Genomic DNA, 20,131 nt, shown 5'->3' with positions numbered 1-20,131 from the left:
GAATCTGACAGGCCGTCAAGGGATTAAATAGAAAAGGAAAGAAAAGTTCTGGTCCACAAAAATCTGTTTTATTCTCGAGTCTAGAGTTTTCACTAGACTCTGCTCTGAGAGTTTTGCCTCAGAAAGTTACTTAAAATTGAACCACGTGAGAATCTAAGAGGGGAGACGTCTCACAAACATCTGAAACATGACAGGCGGCCACATGTTGTTTTATTCATGAGAGGCCACGAGGCAAAACAGAGTCTGTGTTCTTCTTTCAGCAGCGCTAAAGAGTCAAATGTTACTGTTGTCTGACAGATGTGGAGGACTAATGCTGCCAAAATCACAAATAAATCACAAATAGATAAATTAGTCAATAAACAAACTAATGTGCCATTAAATGCACCACAATAATATAATGTAAAAATAAATAAACAGAGGCGTTCATTCATTTAGAAAATGTGACTTTAATTGATTTTAATTTGCTTAATTTATAAATTCCCTTTTATATTTATTTCCTTTTTCTATTCAATTTTCCATTTTATGTATTAGTTTATTATTTTTTCATATTTATCTATGTATTGTCATTCTGTCATTTTTCCCCATTCTATTTCTGCAAAATTATTTATTTCTGTATTTTCTTTTTAAGTTTTTATGCATTCTGAGGGTACTGTCATTTTAATCATCATTTAGTGTCATCGAGCGTTAATTATAACAAAGGTAAAGGTAAACTTTATTGAGCTTTTTCTTTATTTTATTTAATTATTTTTGATTCACAGTTTCAGTCTTCAGTCACACAGAATTAAATAGAAATGTGATGTCATGCAGGGCAGAGGGATTACTCAGCGTACCATCAGTGCTGTCATGACAGGTCTCACTTTACCCATGATCCTCCTCTCCACCTCTGTGCGCTCGGACCCGGTCCTCAGATCTCTGCTCGCCACGTGAGGAGTAATTACAGCCGCCGTCTGCACGCCGGGGCCAGTAATCCTGCAGGGACAAATCCCACCCGCTGCCCCCCGAGCACCGAGCGTCCCGCTGGGGCGATTCCAGACAGATGTTGAACCTCACAGCTGGATGCAGACATGTCTTTGATCAGCATCGTCATGAACATCTGGACCCCTGCAGCAGAAGGGCCGATGCACTGGAGGCTATTTGTTAAATTAACAGAACAATGACATTGACTGGAGGTTTGGGAGGAACAACGCGGTAATCACAGTGATTACAAACAAATAAATGGATTTCATGAAAAAAGCCTGAAGGTGAAACGCTTAAAAGAACCACAGACACAAATATATGAATGTATGAATGGCCAGTCAAGGAAACTAAAAAAAATTAGATCCATTTTGACCTGACGAAGGACCAAAATGTTGTTTATTTTAATACAAGTGGTGGTTCAGAGTCGGTGTCACTCTTTTCATTCGTGCTGCTTGTTAATTCACCTCGGACCGTCGTCATGTGCATCCTGCATCCCTTCAAACACAAGTTGTTGCCGCAGAGTTGGAAGAACACTATTGTCTTATAAAATACTGAATGCTGTAAAACAATGGATGGAAAATATTGAACTATGGGTCCTTTAAGAACAACATTTTGGTCCCGCTAACAGCAGAAGTTTTCTATAAATCTACAACACAACAACAGCTCTTATTTAAACGCACAGTGTCTAATTCTGCCACTGGTTTCTGCCACTCAATCAAAAAGAAAACAAAAGGCGTGCAGCGTGGCATCATGGGAGTTGTTGTCTTAATTGTTAAACACTTCCGTAAGTTACAGTGACAGGCGACCAAATAAAACGCACCGTTACCTTGAGTAAACTTGTGGATTTCACTGGTAATGTCAGAACAAAACTCAACAAAATATATAACAAAGTTTGAGTCGTTCTAAAACATCTTAATGCAGAAATGTTTCACATTATATCTTTAAGTAAAAATGCAGAAATACTCCTGCATTTAAGATTTTACTTAGATTTAGGTGCAAAAACAATAAGCATCAAACTTTATTTGCAGCACCAAAAGTAAAAGTACTCATCAAGCACAATGACTCATATGTTCATCACAGCAACGTTACAGCTGATAAAAGTGTGGTGAGGTGACTTTTATCACTTTAGATACAGCTAACAATAATATTTAGACATTTATTTGTTGATTATTTTGTTGTATTATTTATCTAAATCTGCGAGGTATAACTTAAATGATCATATAATTGTAGCAGAAGTAAAAGTTAACAGAAAATGTATGTACTCTGCTACAATATATATTTAACTATTCGTGTATTTTATTTGTATTTACTCTCGTGTCTTCTTGTCTCTATTTCTGAATCTGAAAGGTATAACTTCAATTATCATGGAGTAAAAAGTACAATATTTGCCCTGAATTGTGGTGGTGTAGATGTATACATTTGCAGAAAATTAAAATTAGTAAATTGATTAAATATATTCCACGACTGTGTCTTGATGTAAATAACCGGCCTGTGATGTTGATGTTGCTGAAAACCTTTCTGAGGAAACAATAGTTTTATTCAGTTGCTGATGAAACAAGAGTGTAGATATTAATGCAATAAAAATTACATCCTCCCTGGATACAACCCTATAATTATAAATATCTTTTATACGATGTTAAAAAAAGCAAAACATAAAAAGTACCACAGTTGTTTATATTGTTCGTTACTCGTGTTGTTCGTTATTTGTATTGTTACTCTGATGTCTTCATGTCTTCTCTAATTTTATCTCTTTAAACCTCTCTACGGTGAGATATTTCTTTTCTAGAAGGAGCGACTGTAACGTACCTATTTCCCTCTCAGGGATCAATAAAGTATTTCTGATTCTGGTTCTGATGACTCAGTTTATTGGAGGTCAGAAACCAAACAGCTCAACCCAGACAGGCTAATCACTGCCGCTGTCTGCAGAGTGATGGGAGGCAGTTTATCTGTGACCTCAGCGTAATCGAGTAGAACATTTATTTTTTTTCATTAATCAGACAGAAAACTGTTCCTGCTGCAGCAATAATCCATCTGCACAGTTATTCCATCTGCTGAATGTCGGGGAGCTCAGATTAAACCTTCATTGATTGAAATCACAGACAACTCGGTCCTGACAGAAGCAGAGAGCAGCCGTGTCCATATAATTAGAGATAAATAAGGTTTTAAAGAAAAGCTTTTCGCTCTAACTTAAACATTTTTCCTAACTGGCCCAGTCTCCAGGATATAATGTCTGGAGTTAATGTTTCTGCAAACCATAGATACCTCCAAGGTCGACACATGTACCAATCAGTGGCAGATCACGGCCATATTACACACTTATAAGCTGACTTTCACATCGGGAGCTGGAGGAGATGGTGGTGAGGAGGTGTTATTACAAGCCAACAAGGCAGGTTGAGATTTCCAGCTATTTTTTCACAGGAAGTTGGACCATCTGCTGCCGTTTCTTTGGCGAACAAAACAGGTATTTTAAGCTAAACCATGATGTCTCCCGACCCTAACCAGCTGTTTTTTGTGCCTAAACCTAACCACAGCAAAAGCTCAGCATTGTGATAAAAAAAAAACTCAACCTAAGCAAATGTAAAACTGCAACATGAAGAAGTTTTAACTCATCTGTGGTTTTTGCAGTAACACACTCAGCTAACATTTACTCTGCTGATTGGGTTGCTCTCAACACAGAGGAGCCTTTAGGAAGAACTGAGAATTATTTTTCCTCCAATTTATGACACTTGATGGACACATGATACGTCTTGTACTTCTGTCTTTGTAACTTTAAAGGTGTAGTGTGTAAAACATGGCCAGGATTCAAAGGTAATCAACTGCTGCTCTCATTGTCGGTGTTGGGTAACGTTACTTTTAAAAGTAGTCTTCATGTCTTGTCTAATTTTATCTTTTTAAACCTCTCTACTCATTAAATTTAGATTAAAAAGCAACTTATTACGTTACTGTGTTATCTATTGAGAAACACCTTAGAGTTACCAAAAATCACAGTAAAACCTTTTTGCGACTCGTTGCACATGTTGGTTATATTGTCCAGACAGCGTGTAGCCAACTGTACACAAACATTTGAATGTGTTGACTCTACCGTCATCCGCAGCCGGTATCTCAGTCGGCCTCGCCACCGGTGTGTGGCTTCTTCAAATTTGAAGTCAAACTCTTTGCAGATGACAAACACTTATCCTCCAGGCACATTTCACCGTGATGTTGTTCTTGTCTTTTTGCTGTCCTCTCTGTCATCTCGCTACACTGAATAAGCTAGCTACAAATGTTTCAGAGATTTTATTAGATTTTTGTGGTAACAAAAGGAAAAGACAGCAACAGATTACTTTTATGAAAAACTAACTAAATAACAGATTACTTGAATTGCAGAACTAACAAGTTTCATTACTCGTTACAACAAAAAAGTAATCTGAGTACTCTAACGGCTAAATTACCCCCAACACTGGTTATTGTTCGCTAATTTGCTCAGTTAGCCATGGAGGCAGTTGCGCTAACGTCTGCCTGGACCGAGACCTCTGATCAATGTTTATCCCGACAAGTTCTGCTTATACACTACAGTTTTTACTTTGTGTAGCTGTGTGTGTGTGTGTGTGTGTGTGTGTGTGTGTGTGTGTGTGTGTGTGTGTGCAGCCGAGTCGTTACACTCATCCTCATCATCAGAGCCTGATAGCTTCTTTAAATCCCTTGATTGAAGGCGTGTCGAGGATTTAAACCAGAGTGAGTGAAGATTTTGATGATGTGTAAATCTGGGTTGAAAAATCGAGCCGCAGCTTAATTCAGCGACACTAAGAGACTTCATCAGGTCTCTTACATTTCTGTGAGACGTCTGAAAAAGGCTTAAAACTGCTGATGCTGATGTCAGCGTGCAATAACTGATGATATTATTAATATTATTAATTATTAGATCTTTAAGGAAAGGTGGTCCAGTGATAGATGGAGAGATATTAGTGAAAGAATATTAAAATAGTATTTTCACTCACTGCTGTTTCCAAACAGATGGTTAAGTGGTTCCTCCTGATTGTAATCAATCAGTTCTGGTGATTGTAAACAGGTCAGCCCGTCACTAATGGTAACGGACCTTCCATACAGACGGAAACGTGCACGTAAATCTCGTGTTTAATCCATCCTATAGAAATTTAATCAAAAAAAGCGTTTGCAGGTATTTTCTCTCTCTTGCAATATTTCAATGAGGATTAATGTAAAGAGGCTGCACGCACACACACACACACACACACACACACTCGGCCCAGCAGATGTTTGACACATCAGCTTCTTCTCGTGCAGCTGTGCAGACCTCACAGGTTCATGTTCACCTAAACCTGGAGCCTCTGCAGAGAACAGAAGGCAAAGACTCGTGGTGGAGTGTAACTAAGTACATTTACTCAAGTAATGGACACATTTGAAGATCAATGGAGCGAATTATTGTACTATTTTACACAAAAAACATGTGAAGAGTTTATAAAATATGTGATGTTTTCTTATTAAACTACCCAACACTTTATACAACAACTGAAATGATCGGTCAGTAAAACAAATAACACTGAAACTTTGTCAGGAAGGTTCAGGTATCCGTGCACCAGTAAGTAGTGAAGTCTTGTAGTGTTGTAGTCACACACACCACACACACACACACACACACACACACACACACACACACACACACACACACACACACACACACACACACACAGATAACAGCTGTCTCATTTTACAGTCATTGTGTTCTTCCTCAAGTTTGTTCCACGTGCCGGAGATCTGATCTGAAGAGGAGTCCCGCCTTTTTCTGTCGCCGAGCTTTACTGGCACACAAACTGGATCCACACACATACACACACACACACACACACACACACACACACACACACACACACTGTCTTTATGATATAGGGCGGATCTAAATCCCATCATTGGCCTGAATCCTGTTGCTCTGCTGCTGCATGTGTCGGCATGTGAGCAGCTGCTTAGCCGGCGGCTCCGCCCATCAGGCCCTCCACCGGGCACCACCCCGCCCATCAGAACCTCCACTCCCAGCACCACCACCCTCCCCCCCCCCCCCCCCAACAACCAGTAACCATCCCCTCCCTGCTCTCTGCTCTGTTTTTACGCCACTGGACGACAACAACTGGATGCTTTAGTTGATCACCGTCTATTTACTCTACAAACACACATTTCTCCACCCGTCCATCCACCACCACCTCCACCACCACCTCCACCACCACCACCACCTCCACACACATCATGCGGGTGCTACTGGAGAGCAGCTGGATGAGGTTTGGACCTGCGGGCAGGGGGTCGTACGACTGGGTGACAGGGTCACCTCCAACACTGGAGAAGCAGGTGTGTAGAGTCAGCAGTGTAAATCTCATCATTGACATTTACCTGAAATCTAAAACTACAGGACAAAAGTGTCTTTTCACAATGTTTCTTGAGTTGAAGCTGGTTTTAAGTGAAACATTTAAAAACCCAAGATACTCATTTTTAAAGCTACATTACATGAAATCATTTTCTATTTATTTTTGCTGAATTTTAGCTTAAATATCTGATAAATTCAGAGACTTCTGTGTCTTAACAACAACCTAAAATGACTTCAGAGTGTATTTTCCACAGAGGGATCAGTCACAGACAAGCTGCTGCTGCTGTTTTTAAGCTGTTTTTATTTTCCTAAAGGTGATATTTGTAAGAAAAGATTTGTGAGTCTTGTTACCAACGACGCTTTGGGGCGGTGACCATCCTGACCCTCCATCCCAAAGCGTCAGTCTTTGACAGGTTGGGAATGAGACCCAAAAATCTACTTTTCTTATAAAAAGCACCTTTAATTGTGGCTCTCTGTATTGTTTTTATGTTTCTTGTTAAAGGAAAAGTTCACCCAGGTGTGAAGATCTCATCTCCTCCCTCCATGCTGATGGAAAGTCAGGTGAAGTTTCGTAGTTCACAAAACATTTCTGGAGCTTCAACTGAAGTCTTCAACTACAACTGAAGTAGCTGGAGACTTGTTTTAAAACGGAAAAAACATCAGAAAAAAAATCTTGATGGCTCCGTCTGCTGTAATCCAACTCTCCAGAAGCCACCGGGATCCCAAACTGATTTAAAAAGATGTTATTAACAAACTTTTTTCAAAGCTGTCAGCTGAAAGTGTGCACCACGTCTGAAGGGGGTTCACGAGCTCGACCGTGCATCGAGGGTGAACATAACGTCTATTTAAATCAATTTATGGACCCATTTTATGGTCATTTTAAATCAAGTCTCCAGCTGCTTCAGGTGTTTAGCAGAACGCTGCAACTCTGTTTTACTGTGAAGCTCCAGAAATGTTCTGTGGACTACGAGACTTCACCTGACTTTCATCAGCATGGAGGGAGGAGATGATGACTGAAGTTTACATTTTTAGGTGAACTGTTCCTTTAATATTGATGGTTTCGCTTCAGTAAGTGATTTAAACACTTCTTCTATCACTGAGGGATGCAAATGATCTGAGGCTACAAATGATCTGTGGTCTGTGGCTTCGGTGCCATGAACTTGTTTTTAAAACTTTGCTCTCTGCAGTTTTCAAGTATTCGCTCCCTCTTTAAAAAAACAGAGTAGAAAAGTAATTTCTTTGACAAACTGAGCCTGACAAAGGTGAGAGGTTGTGCTTTAAGGCCTCTAACTTCTGAACATTTATGATGAGGCCTGTTCGTAACGGCACAGGATTGTCGTTTTTGTGTTGCTGCTAACTTATGATTTTTATTATTATCAAACAGAAGCTGAAGAGGAGATGCAGAGCAGATTGAGAGCTGGACGCTTCCCTTCAGCCTGATGTAAAGTCTCAGACTTTCAGGATAACAACACTTACTGAGAGCAGCTAAGTCACACTCAGACAGATTGAGAATTAAAAACTGTTCAGTCCTGCAGAGGACCAGAGTCTGCAGGGTGCTGGGTCATCCAGGCAGCATTAACTAATTGCTAGAAAAACTGAGGCAAGGGGGAATTTGGGACAGCGAGCAGATGTAAGCAGCACAGCCACATGTTGTCCTGTCACAGCTGGATCACCCGACTTGTCTGGATCAAACACAGACTTGTAATGCGTGATGATGAGCAGCGCTGCAGATTTACAGCTTCGTTCTCACAGAGGAAACCCAAAAAATCTTTAAAGAAAACATCCAGAGAGCAAAATTAAACGGGAGAAAAACATTATTAAAGGGTACCTCCGCCAATTTTCCACGTCAAAGTTTGTTTACAGGTGTTGGAGAGTACGTCTGCATTCCAGAGGAAGCTGCGTGTGATCTGATAAGTTGCCTCCAGTGATGTCACACAGTGGCTAAGTTGCATTGTGGGTAATGTAGGCTCCAGGTTTTGACCCACTGAGCAAAAACATATCCAAAAGGGTCATCTCAACGTCTCTGCCAACTTTTAGACGACACTGAACTTCTTCTTCTCCTCCTCCACCTTCTCCTTCTTCTTCATCTCCTCCTCCTCCTCCTCGTCCTTCTTCTAAGGACTTCTGTGACTTCTGGAGGTCTGGTTGATAATCGAGCCTTACAAATATCTCCGCACCATCTGGTGTCAGAAAAGAGTTGAATGGTTCGACTCTTACTATGCCCCTTTTTTTAAAACATTGGAAGATATTTCTTGACATCCAGTCTTCTTGTTGATCTCCAGGGCCACAACCCGAATGAGTTGGACCTGGGAGAGGACAGAAAGTCGGAGCTGGTGGTCTACGTCGTCCTCCCGGTCGTCTCCGTCCTCCTTCTGGCTCTCCTGGCCGGTTTCATCTACCATCGGTGTTCCCGCAGCAAACTGAGCCTGGCCGACATCATCGCTCTGGACCTCCAGGACGCAGAGAGCAGCGCCGAGTTCCTCTCCTCCCTGACCAGGAACGCAGAGCGCCACACCAGCACCAGCTCGGACGGGTCGGACGGGGTCTTCGTCATGGTCTACCTGCCTCCCCCCTACGAGGAAACGCTCACCAAGATCACCCGGGCCGCCAGCCTCTCCAGCTCCAAAGACACCGAGTCGATAAAGATTGAAGACCTGGAGGCCAAACTGTGTCCGGAGCTCAAGTCCAGCGGCCGATATGTGTGACGAGGCGACGATGCTGCAGCGTACAAAGACTTTTAAAACTCCAATATTTGGTGTTTTCATAACTTTATTGTCTCTAAATGAAACGTATTTAATTACCAGTCAACTCAGCAGCTCTATGGGTCTTTTAAGCCTGTTTTAGCTCATAGTTTTGGTTTTTCACAGTCGAGGAGACGGCGGACGATCGTGACAAGTTCTGATGTCTTTACTCAGAAAAATCTCGAATTGCTTGGACACAATTTTTGTGTAATTATATTATTAATACTTTCTATGATTAAAATAAAACAAAAAAACTGATTAGACGATAAAAGTCGTACTTGAGTAAAAGTAAAGATACTGTGTTAAAACATTACTTTGGTAAAATGTAAAAATACTCGAGTATAAGTCTTAATAAATGTTCTCAAGTACTTGAGTACAATTTTGAGGTACTTTCTCGAGTATTTACATATTCTGCTACTTTCTTCCTCCTCTCTACTTCATTTTAGGGGCAACTATTGTACTTTTACTCCACTACATGTATTTGATAACAGTCACACAGGTGGCACAGTCATTTATTTTATCGACCGTCTGCTTTTAGAAAAAACCTTTACAGTATAAACAGACATGTAAATATATTTATTATTGACTTTTACTTGTACTTTTGATACTTAAGTACATTTAATATCAGATACTTTAAGACTTTTACTCAACTACTATTCATATGGGTGACCTCCTCTTTAACCAAAGTAATATTTCAACATGATATCTTTACTTTTACTACTCAAGTATGACTTTTGAGTACTTTCACAACACTACAGCTGTTTATTCTATGGATCAACTGATTATCAGGTCTGATATCGAGTATTTATCTGAGGAGTGGAGTAAAAAGTACAATATTTACCTCCAGACTAGAAGAGTGGAGGTATAAACCAGCAGAAAATAGATAAACTCAAGTAGTAGTTTACAGTCAGTGTTAGAGTCACAACCTTGATTGAAACAGTAAGGCCACAGATAAACGAACAGCTGCCTCACTTTGAAACGTCCTCAGAAAGTAACGCTGAGTGTCACAAGATGTGATATGAACATGAACAGCCGGGGCAGCGTAGGGCCGCTGTGTGGATGTGACGGGGTCAGAGGTCAGCGAACACATCAGCAGCAGCAGCAGCAGCAGCAGCAGGGACGATAATGATGGAAAGTTTAGATGATAATCTCATTTCTGAGCCGAGGTCTCTGGTGTGTCGTCTCGTGGTATCCTCCAGAAACACGAGTAGTGGATGAGAAGCACTGCCGGTTGTTTATGAAAACGTGTGGTTAAAAAGCAGATGTACCTCCGGCCTGAAAGTCAGTGAGTTACAGTTTCCCCTTGTTACAGTTGTGTCCAGTCTCCTCTACACTTACTGTCCGTCTCACTGTCTCATCACTCAGTCAGCGACCTCTTTCCCATCAGCAGCATCTGTTTTAATCAAACACCTCGAACAAACCCGCCCAAGGAGAACAAATGTTGGACTCATCAGGTGCAAAGAAATATGGAGGTCTGAAGCTGCAGAGAAGAAACGTTCAAATCAATGTGCCATTAAAAGCACCGAGAGTCATATTAAACATAAATGTAGGCAGTAATTAATTGATGTATTTCTGTTCTAATATTCTTCTGCCTTTAGTTATTTTTATTTTTCTATTAATTCCCCATATTTATTAGCACTTTAAAATCAACATCATTAATTAATAAATGGCAAATTTAAAGTTAATTAAACTTGAGTTAATGGTTATTTCACTGTCAGTAATGAAACGCTTAATAAACATTTTATTAAGCAGTTAAAGATGAATTACACAGAATTTATTAACTATTTACAAACTGTTATAAACAACTTTATAATAAACACTCGCTAAATAAATTATTCATGACGCATTTCATTGTTTGTTGACAGTGAAATAACTGTTAATTAAAGTTTGATTAACATTATATTTAACATTTATTAATGATAGGTTTAATAAAGTGTTTAATTATTTTTGTATTTTCTTTCTCTATTGGCCCAGTGAACACAAAGATAAATAAATACAGAAGCAAAATAAAAACAGAAATATTGATTTATGTCACACTTTATACATAAATTAATGCTTACATGTATTTTTCATATCACTTCAGGTGCATTTAATGGCATATTCATACTTTTATTTATTCTTAATTGTGACAGTTTCAGGCCTCCGTACGCGAACACGACTCCCGGTGGGACGATCGTGTCGCTCTGAGTCGGCTGGATGTTTAAACTGTTTGTGTTGAAGCTTGTTTTTGAGTTCTTCTTCTGTCCTTTACTGTCCAAACATCAATAAATACAGTTTTAGAGGAGCTGTGTGGAGCATTTTACCATCATTTAATAAATAACAAATGAATCTTGAGACATCGGTGCAGCCTGTCAGTATGAATCCTGTCCACCAGGTTGCAGGTGTTTCCAACAGATACGAGCATCGGGCCTCTGTCTTCTTCATCAGTGTCTGTTTATCAGCCTCGTTTGGTGTGAGACGGTTCAGCTGAGGCTGACGGTGGTGCTAGATGAAGAGTAATTGAGCATGAACCCAATTTCATGCAATCCATCCAACGTTTGACTAAAGGGATCACTAAAGTCTGTTGGATTCATCACCTGGAAACCTTAATGTGTCTTCACCAAATCTGCCACTCCATCAGTGAAGACAGTGAAAGCAGAATGAAGTTAAGAAACAAACTGAATGTTTGTATGTATGTTCATGTCTCAACAGGACAGGGACCAACACAAATACTGTGGGACAGAGAGGATGAGTCAGTGAAGAGAAGTGTGCCCTCTGGTGGTGACAAGTGAGAACAACAACAACAACATCTGCAGTGTTATTTAAAACAGCACTGTGTGTTGTGGCTGTCAAAAAAACACAACAATCTGAACAATATATATATTGACAGCGATTTCTCTTCAGGGGATAATGAAACTGAATATGTTTCTTCTTTTACCACCTCTGGAGTCCCTGATGAAACGAGATTAAACACACTGAAGGTCTGGTGTCAAAGGGCTCAGTTAAGATAAACAACAGAAGAAACCTGCAGGCGTCAGGCAGCATCACTCTTACACACCAGCTCGGCCTTGATGCAGGATGGTCTCTATAGACCCTTTTCACGGCAGACATTTTGACTTGTCAAGGCCAGAAAAGCACAGGTGTCATTTTCTGACGTTAACGATGGCTTCATTCCATTTAGTTGAGCTTGCCTCCTTGGATATTTAATGGTTTGGAGGCATCGTTAACGTTCATCGTCCCTGCTTTGACAAGACGAGGTCTGTCAGAAGGTCAACAGAGCCTGAACAGAGCAGATGATCTGTGAGGATGAGGCCTGCAGGAATCAGAAATGACCTCGGTGCATTCCTCACCTCTCTTAGGCATTCACTAAATTAGCGTCGTCACACCCTGATTGGCTATGAGGGCAAAGCCCCAAGCTGCTCTCGCTCGTTAATTAGGAGTCAGTCACCACACCTGCAACAGGTGACCTGAATCCACTGCAATCGGTCCAGAGGGGTTTTGACATTCAGCTAAAATAAAAACAAAGTGGTGATATTAGTGGAATTCTTGCTAATAAATCATTTCCTTTTGTTAAATAATCCAAGTTAATGACCCCATGTTTGCTAGTTTTGGTGATAAAAATACATCACAAAGGTAAATGTGTGGGGTTGTATTACACACGGCCACTTATCCAGCAAAGAAATTTAGATTTAGGTTGGATTAACATCCATCGTGTTGCTGAAGAGAGTTCAGTTCAGGTCCAGCAGGTTAGAGGAGACGAGCTTGTTCGTGGGAAAATTCCTTCGTCAGCTCATATTGTGTAACTTTTTGGCGTCATGCTGCAGGGCACGTTTAAGTTTTGGTTTACAGACACGAAAAACCCAACAACAAGTGCAGCATGCTCTACTTTATTATGGTGACAAATCATTGGACACTCTTTCAAGAGAAAAAGGTTAATCCACTCATTCAGCTGATGAGCATCCAGCGAAGTACTCAGAGGCTGTTATGTATCTGCACTCTTGCTGGTAGATGAGTTTGACCCTGCAAATAAACAGATGAAGTATTCAAATGTTGTTTAAGTAAACTGACTGCAGTGTTTCTATGGTTGAATGGTAAACAGTTCATCATCTACTGCATTTACGTAAAAGGCAGATTACCAAAAAAAACAAAAAACAACTTAAAGACGATGTTTTCCAAAAAGATAATAACTTACATAATCATCAAGTCTTTCTGGTACTCGTATCCAAAACCCTCGGCACTGTGAAAGCAATCCAGAATGGGAATACGTTACGTCCACAGCAAGTTTTCTGCTTTCTAACTCTAACCAGAGCATGAGCACAGCGTTGTTGAGTGAGACATAGAAAGTCTAACAAAAACAATGCATGCAAACATAAAGAAACTCAGTTTTAATTTATCTGTGGTTGTGCAGAAACTTACCGAGCTAACATTTATTCTGGCGAACGAACTCTGTGGACTTAAACCTTCAAGCCTCATGCACGTGAAGGCCACAACCCAACCAGCAATATCACCCAAGCTCACCCACAAAAGTCAAATCCAGTCCTCATCTCCTCCCTCTACGTTGATATAAAGGCAGGTGAAGTCTCGTAGTCCACAAAACATTTCTGGAGCTTCACAGTAAAACAGAGTTGCAGCGTTCTGCTAAAACAGCTGACGTAGCTGTTTTAAAGCTTAGAAAATAACCAATAAAACCCAACGTGAAATGTCTCCATACAGCTTGTCCTGTGTAATCCTTCTCCCTGGAAACCCTGAGATCCCAACACTGTATTTACTCCCTTTCAAAAGCTGAAGCCTTCACTGTAGCCGCTTAGCTAAAAAGCATTAGCGCTCTCCACGCCTGACAAGACGTTGAAGGTTTAAATAACATCTTTTCAAATCAGTTCAGAAGCTCCAGAAATGTTTTGTGGACTATGAAACTTGATATCGTTTCTGGCTTTTTTAAGTAAATCCAGGTGTCAAAACGTAATGTTTAACTGACATTTAACTAAAGTCAGGGCGATTTAAAACGCGTAAACTGAGAAAAAAGTGAACTCACATGACATATTGGAAGAGCGTGGCCACGCAGTTGATGTCATCATCAATGTCGTCATCAACCAACTCTGTAAAGAGAACAAGTGTGCTGGTTTGAGGCGAAGATGCAGAATGGGAATGTTTTTAAAGGTCCAGTGTGCAGGATTTAGTGGCATCTAAACACCCCTCGCCTCGCCCTCCCTGTAAAGAGTCAGTGTTTGGTTTGTCTGTTCTGGGCTACTGTAGAAAACAGAGGAGCCTCTGAAGATATTAAAAGGTAACGCAAAACACAACGACTCTCGGTTTCAGGTGATGATGCACTAACAACAACATAAATATGATAATTAATCAACATATTCAGGTTTATTATATCTAGTGTCTTCCCTAAACCCTACACACTGGACCTTTGATTACACACACACACACACACACACACACACACACACACACACACACACAGGACACACAGTTTCCTACACGTTCAGTCTGCACACACCGTTTGACACGACGATGTGAACAAACACAAACTGTAACTCACTGCTGCAGCTCATCCCACAGATGTTGGGTGATGGAGACTGGCCGTCGCTGCAGACCAGGTGATTGCTGAGCTGGAAAAGGCCATAGAGTGTCCAGATGTTGTCACCCACATGTGGAGGCTTGGATGTTGTAGGCGTGGTCTTACGAAGAGCCTTCCCGGCATGGCGTCGGACCCGATCTAACTTGGCCACGCTGAACACGCCCCCGTAGTCCGTATGCCTCTTCCTCCTGTCTTGACCTTCCCCTCTCCCGGGTTCCAGCTGATTCACAACACTGGTGTTGAAACCTGATGCAAACTGCACATGACAGACAACTGAAGGAAGGGGAGAGAAGAGAAACAACGTGACAAGTTGGTCTCTTTTTCATCCAAACCGTGAATATTCATGGTCCCCAGAGGAAGATTCTTAATGACTGTACGACCTCCTCATATTTCCTGTAGCTCCACCATCGGCCCAAACTTTCTAAAACTTCTTCTTGCATAGAGGAAATATCAGAAACTAACAGGCAGAGTGCCGCAAACTGTTATTGACTGCAATCTGTTTGACTTGCTGGTGGCGTTAAATAGAAAGACATCTACAGTTGTAACAATTTATCCTGGAGGGAACATGGATCTCCCACTGTTTGTGATTCCTTGTGTTGTCACCTGTCCCTGCATGAAGGCAGAGCGGCAGGAGTGTCAGGTGACTGAGCCACACCTGAAGTAACTTCCTCTGATTGGTGCACCGGCTGTAAGAGGGCTGAGATCTTCCTTCTTGCTCTGTAGTTTGTTTGTGTTCATTTAGATTTGCTTTAATGAAATATTGTTTTTTAAATGTTTGCCTTTGTGTGGTCTCCCTTTTAGTTGCAACCTGAATTGTAACAATACTTAAGCGCAGTCCAATACGGCATATGCGAAAAATACACCCAAAACCACAAATGTGGATCATTTGTGGTGCGAGGAGAGAAAGTTACCACTCGTACTCACTGTGTGCCACCAAGAGATCCCCAGACAGTCCGTCATACTGTACTTCCTTAGCAATCGCTGCTTTCAGTTTGTCCCTCAGCTCACATCTGGACACATTACTGTCTTCAGCCAGACTGCAGCCCAGCGCTGCCAAGAGGAACACCACGAGAACCGTCATCTTGACTCAAACTCTCTGAAAACTAACATGAAACATTATATATACTATCTGCAGAGCCACCGGTGGCAAATCAGAGAGGACATCTTTTGTTCTCCTCAGATAAAGGCCGCTCCCTCGGCGCCTGGAAAGCAGCTGGAAGTTTACAATATTGTGCTAAATCTCACGCTTACAGCATTGGGTTTCTGAGCTCTATTGACGTCGGTGAGGAAAAATGATCTATGTGTCTGATAACATCTTTTCTTGTCTTCAGGTTGCACCTTCGTCCCGGTCAAAAGACCTGGTCGTGGAACCAAAAACCAGAGAAGGTGAGACACTTTCTCTTGTCACGACACAAAAAGATGTTTATAATTTCAGAGGATCGGCTCGGCGGTGTGACAGCGGTGTATACTGAGCATATGATGTTTCGTCCAACAAAGGAAGGAACAATGTCAAGAGCAGCAAAACAGCGACATGGAAGATGAGCAGAAGAACACGTAGCCTAGTTTGTTTTCAATGAAGGGTTTTGTTCGACTTTAAATAATAAAACTGTAATAAAATCGCCAAATATCTTGTGCTCCAGGCCGAACAATCAAACATGAGACTTTAATGAAATGAAAGGAAGAAAAATGTGCTGATGTGAGAAGTCATGTGCCTTCTGCTGTAACTCAATACAGCTGGACGTTATTATATTGTATGTCAGCACAGAAACATGAAGGGACACTGTCAAGCACAGCACAGGTTCGAGGCACTTACCTGTTTGTGTAGCTCTGTTTGGTGTGAGACTGAAATGAGCCTGATGATGAAGCCCGATCCTCCGAGCGCACTTTAATTTACATTGTTGAATCACACCATGCGTTCCTTGTTCTGTGGACTAAAATAAAAAGGCACAGAAGAAGAGATGTTTGTCTTGTCGTGTCATTATAGGCTCCATTATAGAAGGGACAGGTCTGTTGTGTTTCATATGACTGAGCCTACAATTACAAATATTTATTCCTGTCTCATAATAAATCAGACTGTGATCCTGTGTCTGCCTGCTCATCCCTGTGTCCAATAACCAATATTCCTTTATTTAAAAAGATCTCAGCTATTTAATTGTTCTATATATGTTATTTACATTACTCAATGCAGACAAATAGCTCTCCTGGTAAAGTACACGCCTCATTCAGTCTTCTGAGGCTGAAATCAGGGGGTTCGAATCCTCTCTGTAGTGCTAATTATCATGCTAAACATTAACCTGCTTAACACCAGCATCAATATATGACCAGCATGCTAACATTGTCACTGCTTGCACGTTAGCTTTCTAAGTATTTAGCTCATAAATCACCACTGTGCCAGAGTGCAGCCCCACTGACCTGCTAGTCTGACTGCAGACTACTACTTTAACAGTTAGCATAGTTAGCTTATCTGAAAAAAACATGCTCTCAAACATATGACATGAAGTGTTTATTGAGAAATGACAGACAGCAGAAGATACAAGACGACTTTCTTTTTGTTTTTCCATCAGGAAATAATCACCAACATATTGATCAGTGTCACCAAACGTATTGAGAAACAATGCCAGTTTAACTTCAAGTAAAGTCATTTCAATGATTAATTAAAAACGGAATAAAAAATTAAATGCTTAAAGCCGTTCCCCACTTTATCCAATTACCGTCTCGCATTCATGTGGTGACGTAGAGAGGAGGGAGGGGGTTGCTCCCTGCAGAACGGACAGCTGAAACAGCTAAAACAACTTGGCGGCGACGCAGCTTTCATAAAGTTTGAGAGATAATCATGCAGTTCAAAGTTCAAAGCACACAGGTCACACTGGAGACAGTGCTGATAGAGATGAAGAAATCGTTGTCGATGTGATGTCCCGCAGGTAAAAACTGTCCTGACGGCTGCTCAGTTACATTCGTCAAAGAAGGTGCTGGCGGCATAGAAGGAGCGGGCGTAACGATAACACGAGCGAGGGGCCTTATGAAGCATCAACCTGTTGTGATGAAAAAAGGGAAAAACAGTCAGTTATTCGTTTGTCAGTGGGCAGCATATGCATTGAACTCACAACTATACTGTTATACCTTTCCTCTTCATTGTTTTAAATGTTTGTTACATTCAGTGTCTGCACTTAATATTTTGTTGTAAGCATCTTCGCTAGATGGATACAGCTCTCATATATCCAGTGTAGTCTTCACTGTGACGTCACTTCTTATGTTTATGAACACAGTATTTAGAGCGGGAACAGTACTGACTACTACGACTTGGATAAGATTGCAGGCGTTTAAACCCACGCAGGGTAAACGCCTGCGCCTCCCCTCGTGATAGTTAGAACTGAAGAAGCCTCTTAGATGAGAGGTGAAATAATTATGTAAATATTACATTTCTGACCATTTTTGCCAACTTAAAGTGAGGATATAGCCCAGTATACTGAACGGTAGCAGCCAAGCTAACTGTGATGCTGATCATGCTAGTCATGGCTGCTAAATGCTACCAGAGATGTCAAATGTGCTTTTTTTGTGAAAAAGCCTTGCATGCCATAGTTTGGCAGGCTGTATCATACATGTAAGTGTTTTATATGTACTGTATCTGTAAATAAATCAACTCCAGATGAAGTTTCACATTCACATTCGTTTTGCTGTGCGGAAACTTACCGCCAGGGATGAGTCTTCACAAAGCATTCGATGTCATCTGTTATGTCCTCATCGGTGAAGGCTTCAGGGGGAAGAAAAAGGAACAGTTATTTACAAAATATCAGATTAAAGTATTACCTGTGATTGCTCATTTCTGTGTATGTTTTAATGACTTACCACTGCAGGCTGTGTCACACTTGTTTTTGGACCAGACATAACTAGAATTACAGAAAAGCCTGTCGGACAGCTGGAAGAGCCCGTAAAGACCCACGGACGAAGGCTTCTGCTTCCTGTAGTGATTCCTGTTGGGCCTCCTGTGGTACTTCCTGTTGGGCCTCCTGTAGTGCGTCTTCCTGTGGGGCCTCCTGTAGTGCGTCTTCCTGTGGGGCCTCCTGGGCCTCCCGCGACCTACAGATCGTTTTTGACGTTTCCCATCTTCCTCCAGCTCCTGCTCATCCTCTTCCGTCTCACCATCCTCATCTGCCGGATCAGTCTCGAACCCCTCGTCACTGTCCTCCGTCAGATCGGCCTCGACCCCCTCATCACTGTCCTCCGTCTGATCGGCCTCGACCCACTCATCACTGTCCTCCGTCAGATCGGCCTCGACCCCCTCATCACTGTCCTCCGTCTGATCGGCCTCGTTCTCATCATTATCGCCCATCTGATCAGCATCATCCACCTCAGTTGTCGTCTCTTCGTCCTCATCAACCTCGTCCATCTCTTCCTCCATCTCATTTGAATCGGACTCCTCGCTGCTTGTGCCAGCCTCCCTCTTCCGTCTGTTTGGTCTAAAGGTTGAACTTGGGACTGGTGATCCTGAGGAAGTTGATGAAGATGACATTTGGGTTGATGTAGGGGTTGTTTGTCCTTGGGTCATCGGTCTGGTAGCCATTGATCCATTGGTGGTCGGTGCGGTAGCCATTGATCCATTGGTGGTTGGTCCGGTAGCCATTGATCCACTGGTGGTCGGTCCGGTAGCCATTGATCCATTGGTGGTCGGTTCGGTAGCCATTGATCCATCTGTGGTTGGTCTGGTAGCCATTGATCCATTGGTGGTTGGTCCGGTAGCCATTGATCCATTGGTGGTCGGTCCGGTAGCCATTGGTCCATTGGTGGTCGGTCCGGTAGCCATTGATCCATTGGTGGTCGGTCCGGTAGTCATTGGTCCATTGGTGGTCGGTCCGGTAGCCATTGATCCATTGGTGGTCGGTCCGGTAGTCATTGTGGCTGGTCTGGAAGTCAGTGGTTTGGTAGTTGTAGTTACACGTTTGCCAAACACTTTGACCAGGCCGGTGTTCAGATTGGACCTCCTGTTCAGACTACAGATAACTGCAGAAAACAAGTCATGAAAAAGAGAAGAAAAGAAAGATGGCGTGATGAAATCATAACATTTCTTAAAGTTTATCAAAACCAACTGTTAAAAGAAGTTTTGCCCACTGATGCTGTGGGAACTCACAACTTTTAAACACTTGTTGCACGTCCCTTCACCAATCAGCTAATCAGTTTTTACATTTGGTCATCTCATTTTGAGGAGTTTGTTTCTTTTGAGGAGTTTGTTTCTCTGACACTTTGTGACTCTGGAGGTCACGAGCTGACTCAAGACACCCACCATTTATTAATCTCACCTATGGCCAGAATTTTCTCCTTGTATCTCTGATACCTCCAGGGCAGGCGGATCGCCTGCTCGAGCTTTTGTTTCAGCTCGCATTTGGAGACGGTCCGGCCCTCGGACAGGCTGGGCACCAGAACCACCACAGCCAACACCACGAACAGCCCCAGCTTCATGTCAACAACGTCTGTGGGGGAAAATTATTCAAAATTATTTTGGATATTTTGAAGCAACTGAAAAAT

General features: G+C 41.8%; 3 protein-coding genes across 3 annotated transcripts in view; 1 reads left to right on the top strand and 2 right to left on the bottom strand.

The window, feature by feature from the left end:
* The window catches only part of nup133 (nucleoporin 133), a 426,297-nt gene that overhangs the window by 57,247 nt on the left and 348,919 nt on the right, over positions 1 to 20,131 (bottom strand). The gene's annotated exons all lie outside the window — the stretch shown is intronic.
* On the top strand, positions 6,193 to 9,012 carry LOC141000929 (small integral membrane protein 28). Its single transcript, XM_073471819.1, has 2 exons — positions 6,193 to 6,291; positions 8,590 to 9,012. Exons 1-2 carry the CDS (start codon positions 6,193 to 6,195, stop codon positions 9,010 to 9,012), a joined length of 522 nt encoding a protein of 173 aa, XP_073327920.1.
* LOC141000846 (lysozyme C, milk isozyme) lies at positions 12,899 to 15,692 on the bottom strand. Its single transcript, XM_073471730.1, has 5 exons — positions 15,536 to 15,692; positions 14,573 to 14,884; positions 14,060 to 14,123; positions 13,220 to 13,264; positions 12,899 to 13,047 (listed from the first exon to the last, which is right to left on the bottom strand). Exons 1-5 carry the CDS (start codon positions 15,690 to 15,692, stop codon positions 12,969 to 12,971), a joined length of 657 nt encoding a protein of 218 aa, XP_073327831.1. The 3' UTR covers positions 12,899 to 12,968.

Source organism: Pagrus major, chromosome 1, assembly GCF_040436345.1.
Source record: "Pagrus major chromosome 1, Pma_NU_1.0".
Classification (NCBI taxonomy): Eukaryota; Metazoa; Chordata; class Actinopteri; order Spariformes; family Sparidae; genus Pagrus; species Pagrus major.
Note: the sequence above shows the minus strand (reverse complement) of the source record. Positions and strands in the feature narration are given on the sequence as shown.